The 4,518-nt window shown below is 62.0% G+C and overlaps 1 protein-coding gene across 1 annotated transcript in view; it reads left to right on the top strand.

Moving 5' to 3' along the window:
- MAN2A2 (mannosidase alpha class 2A member 2) overlaps positions 1–4,518 on the top strand; it is a 7,598-nt gene that overhangs the window by 117 nt on the left and 2,963 nt on the right. Inside the window, exons 2-14 of the mRNA XM_031059678.1 lie at positions 6–11; positions 185–439; positions 546–690; positions 778–949; positions 1,516–1,643; positions 1,771–1,944; positions 2,246–2,432; positions 2,521–2,698; positions 2,841–3,043; positions 3,276–3,458; positions 3,611–3,725; positions 3,897–3,964; positions 4,130–4,295. Of these exons, the coding sequence (XP_030915538.1) occupies positions 6–11; positions 185–439; positions 546–690; positions 778–949; positions 1,516–1,643; positions 1,771–1,944; positions 2,246–2,432; positions 2,521–2,698; positions 2,841–3,043; positions 3,276–3,458; positions 3,611–3,725; positions 3,897–3,964; positions 4,130–4,295 (1,980 nt within the window). The remainder of the gene's footprint in view (positions 1–5; positions 12–184; positions 440–545; positions 691–777; positions 950–1,515; positions 1,644–1,770; positions 1,945–2,245; positions 2,433–2,520; positions 2,699–2,840; positions 3,044–3,275; positions 3,459–3,610; positions 3,726–3,896; positions 3,965–4,129; positions 4,296–4,518) is intronic.

Raw genomic sequence — 4,518 nt, 5'->3', positions numbered from 1 at the left:
ACTTCCCCAGGGTGAGTTTGGAGGGTCTGGGGTGAGTGAGAGGGGTCCTGGGACGGCAAACAGGGACATTCAGCCAGGGAAATTCATGAGGAGCCAGCCCTGGCTTCTGGGCATTAAGGTGCCCAGGACCAAGACTGGCTCCCCCCAGCTGTGGGTGACCTCTTGCCCCTCGCTGTGCCCCCAGAGCCAGATCTCGGTGCTACAGAACCGGATCGAGCAGCTGGAGCAGCTGCTGGAAGAGAACCATGAGATCATCAGCCACATTAAGGACTCAGTGCTGGAGCTGACAGCCCATGCAGAGGGGCAGCCAGCACTGCCCCAGCATCCCCTGAATGGCTCCTGGGTGCTCCCCCCTGAGAGTCGCCCAAGTTTCCTCTCTGTGTCCCCACAAGACTGCCAGTTTGCTCTAGGGGGCAAAGGACAGAGCCCAGACCTGCAGGTGAGCGTCTGATGGCTCTGCTAGCATATGAGGAGTCCATACCTGGGCATCCATGGAGTCCTGGCTCTACTCTTTCAGGGATCTCAGCACTGTCTCCTACCCACAGATGCTGGCTGTGTACTCCCTGCTGCCCTTTGACAACCAGGATGGCGGTGTCTGGAAGCAGGGCTTCGACATCACCTACGAGCCCAACGAATGGGACACAGAGCCCCTACAGGTGTTTGTGGTGCCGCACTCCCACAATGACCCAGGTGAGAGGCAGGGGCTGGCCCAGCTCCTGCTAGGGTTCCTGGCAGGGACCCTGGGCCCCCCACAGTGACCCCCGCCTGTGCTGCCAGGCTGGATCAAGACTTTCGACAAGTACTACTACGACCAGACGCAGCACATCCTCAACAGCATGGTGCTGAAGATGCAGGAGGACCCGCGCCGGCGCTTCATCTGGTCTGAGATCTCCTTCTTTTCCAAGTGGTGGGACAACATCAGTGCCCAGAAGCGGGCTGCTGTGCGCAGGTAGGGCTGGCCCCCTGGCCCCAGTGCTCAGCTAGCTCCCAGGCAGGCTGAGAGCAGAGCGTGTGTGAGGGAATGGCTCTAGGGACTGGAAGGCTGCGATGGGCCCTGCACTGCTCAGCATGGGGTGCCCTCAAACTGCCAGCAGCCTCCCAGGGCCATCCGATGTCAGAGCCACTGCCTTGTGGAGGGAGAGGTGGGAGAGACAGCTCTTGCCCTGGGCCCCTTCCTGTGCTGATTGGGCTGGGGAACTTGTGTGTAAGGCCCAGGGCACCCATGGAAGGGTGGGAGACCTGGAGAACAGGATTATGTGGTAAGACAGGGTCCCCTTGTCTGTCCCTTGCCCTGAGAACATTGGGGATGGAGGACACAGTGGAGGGGGAATGGGCTGTGGTTGCCATTGGGCTGTGGAGGGATGACTCTCTGTGTGGGGACAGCATGACAAGGGGGGAATGGCCGTGGTGGCTGTGGGGGCTGCATGTAGACTGTAGGTGGCTCAGGGCAGGACTCTGCAATGGACATGCAGCTCGTGCAGGGCTCTGGTCACATCTTGGGTGTCCCCCTGACAGGCTGGTGGGCAATGGGCAGCTGGAGATGGTGACGGGCGGCTGGGTGATGCCTGATGAGGCTAATTCCCACTACTTCGCCATGATTGACCAGCTGATCGAGGGGCACCAGTGGCTGGAGAAGAACATTGGTGAGAGTTGGGCAGATGGTGGCAGGGGGCCTGCCTAATGCTCTGCAGGCCTCCACGTCCTCACAGGACCCTCGTCACGGGAGGTGCTGCTGTCCCAGCACGGGGCTGACAGGTGTCTGTGCCCCAGGTGTGACACCACGGTCAGGCTGGGCCGTAGACCCCTTTGGGTACAGCTCCACCATGCCCTACCTGCTGAAGCGCTCCAACCTGACGGCCATGCTCATCCAGCGCGTGCACTATGCCATCAAGAAGCACTTTGCTGCCACCCAGAACCTGGAGTTCATGTGGAGACAGACATGGGGTGAGGGGCTGCCAGGAGGGGACTGCAGAGGGGGCCCTGTGGGGCAGGTGGCAGCAGAGAATGGCTACCAACTGCTTTTCCGCGCATATGAGCCAAGCAGTGGCAGGTGATTTCTCTGCCCTGTGGGACAGCCTCAGGGTGACTTTCCACCTGCCCCCAAGTCCAGCAACACACTCGGGGAGGCTGCTGTGCCCTGTGACCTCTGAGGTCTCCTTTGTCAGACCACTGTCTTTGGGCTCCCCTGCTCAGGGACAGGCAAGGGAGAGCCATTGCTGATGCTCATCTGTCCTTGGTCCCACAGATCCAGACACGAGCACCGACATCCTCTGCCACATGATGCCCTTCTACAGCTACGATGTGCCTCACACCTGTGGCCCAGACCCCAAGATCTGCTGCCAGTTTGACTTCAAGCGCTTGCCTGGAGGCCGGATCAACTGTCCCTGGAAGGTGCCTCCCCGCGCCATCACTGATGCCAACGTGGCAGAGCGGTGAGTGCGGCAGGGGCAGGAGCAGGGGCATGCCACTCCCGGCCTTGTGGGCCATCGGGGCCAGTCTCATGCCCTGGCCCCCACACAGAGCCCAGCTGCTGCTGGACCAGTACCGCAAGAAGTCCAAGCTGTACCGCAGCAAGGTGCTGCTGGTGCCCCTGGGAGATGACTTCCGCTACGACAAGCCACAGGAGTGGGATGCCCAGTTCCTCAACTACCAGCGCATCTTTGACTTCCTCAACTCTCGGCCCGACCTCCATGTCCAGGTATGTGTGGAGAGCTCTATGGAGCTGGGGGCAGCAGGAAGCCACAGCAGAGCACAGTTGGAGGGGTGAACAGTCCTGTGAGGGGTGATAAGAGCCCCCACTGCAGGAGCCCCAGCTCAAGGCAGCATGTGCTGTCTTGCAGGCACAGTTTGGCACGCTCTCTGACTACTTTGATGCCCTGTACAAGAAAGTGGGCATCGTGCCGGGGATGAGGCCACCCGGGTTCCCAGTTCTGACTGGGGATTTCTTCTCCTATGCGGACCGGGAGGATCACTACTGGACAGGATACTTCACCTCCCGGCCGTTCTACAAGAGCCTGGACCGGGTGCTGGAGGCCCACCTCCGGTGAGGGGCAGTGGGCTGGTCCACGGGGCACAGGAGGCATGCAGGGGGCACGGGTGAGGGGTGGCCAGGCAGCATCTGGGAGCTCAACAGTCCCCGGTCTGTGCCAGCTGCCAACACACTGGACTGGTGCACGGAGTGCCAAACCCATGCCTTTGCCACCCCCCTCCCAGGCCAGTCTCTGCAGTATTGTATCACCAGGGTAGGGACACTCAGTGACTCTGTCCCTGTGCAGGGGGGCAGAGATCCTGTACAGCCTGGCACTCGCCCACGCCCGCCGTGCCGGTGCTGATGGCAGGTACCCACTCTCTGACTACGCCCTGCTGACCAACGCCCGCCGCAACCTGGGCCTCTTCCAGCACCATGATGCCATCGCCGGCACTGCCAAGGAGGCTGTGGCCGTGGACTACGGAGTCCGGTGCGTGTGGGGGCCAGGGCGCCCTCAGAGCCTGTCTCAGAGTGGGGCTGGTGGGCTCAGGGCTGGGAGAACGGCTAGGTGTGGGGATGCTGTGGGGAGGTTCTCCCTCTCACAGGGAGATGTAGAGGGTGGCTCACTCTGCCTCTGCCTAGGCTGCTCCAATCCCTCACCAACCTGAAGCGCGTCATCATTAATGCTGCGCACTACCTTGTGCTGGGGGACAAGGACGCATACCGCCACGACCCGGCTGCGCCGTTCCTTGGCATGGTGAGCAGCACCAGCCCCTGCCTCCCTGCACTCTGGCACACTGTCCCCATGCCCCCAGGAGCAACTCTGTGCTGCAGAGGCCAGGAAGAGAGCCCCAGATTGTGCCCATATCCTTGGGCCCAACTGGCAGGGGCATGGGGCACACTCCAACTCTTTACTACTCCTCCCCAGGATGAGACACGCTCCAGCCAGGACTCTCTCCCTGAGAGGACAGTGGTCAAACTGGGCACCTCACCTCGGTAGGGCCTCCTGCCTTGCTCTGGGGACTTCAGGGGCTGTGGGGAGGCAGTGAGGGAGTACCTGTGAAGCTGTGGGTAGGTGCAGTGGATCTGTAGTTAGTGTGGGGCATGGGACACCTGGGATGCTGTGAGGCTGGGATGCCAGCCCTATGTTACCCCCCACAGGTTCCTGGTGGTGTTCAACCCGCTGGAGCAGGAGCGCCTGAGCGTGGTGCCAGTGCTGGTGGACTCCCCGCATGTGCGTGTGCTCTCCGAGGAGGGGCAGCCCCTGCCCTCCCAGATCAGTGCAGTGTGGAACTCTGCCACTGAAGCGGTGCCCAATGTCTACCAGGTATGGGGTGCCCCACACCCACAGCCCATCTGTGCCAGCCTCCCATCCTGCACACTGCCAGGACACAGCGGCAGCCCTGCTCTGTCCCTGCCCCACAACACGAGATCCCACAGCTGCCAACCCCCAGGTCCCCATGTGTGTCCCTCCTCAGCAGCGGCTCCGCAGTGCTGAGCAGGGTCTTTGCCCCACTGACCCCCAGTCATTCCCTAGAGGCGGGGGCTGG

The sequence above is a fragment of the Geospiza fortis genome, unplaced genomic scaffold (assembly GCF_000277835.1).
Source record: "Geospiza fortis unplaced genomic scaffold, GeoFor_1.0 scaffold2, whole genome shotgun sequence".
NCBI lineage: Eukaryota > Metazoa > Chordata > Aves > Passeriformes > Thraupidae > Geospiza > Geospiza fortis.
This window is presented reverse-complemented; position numbering and strand designations above follow the sequence as displayed.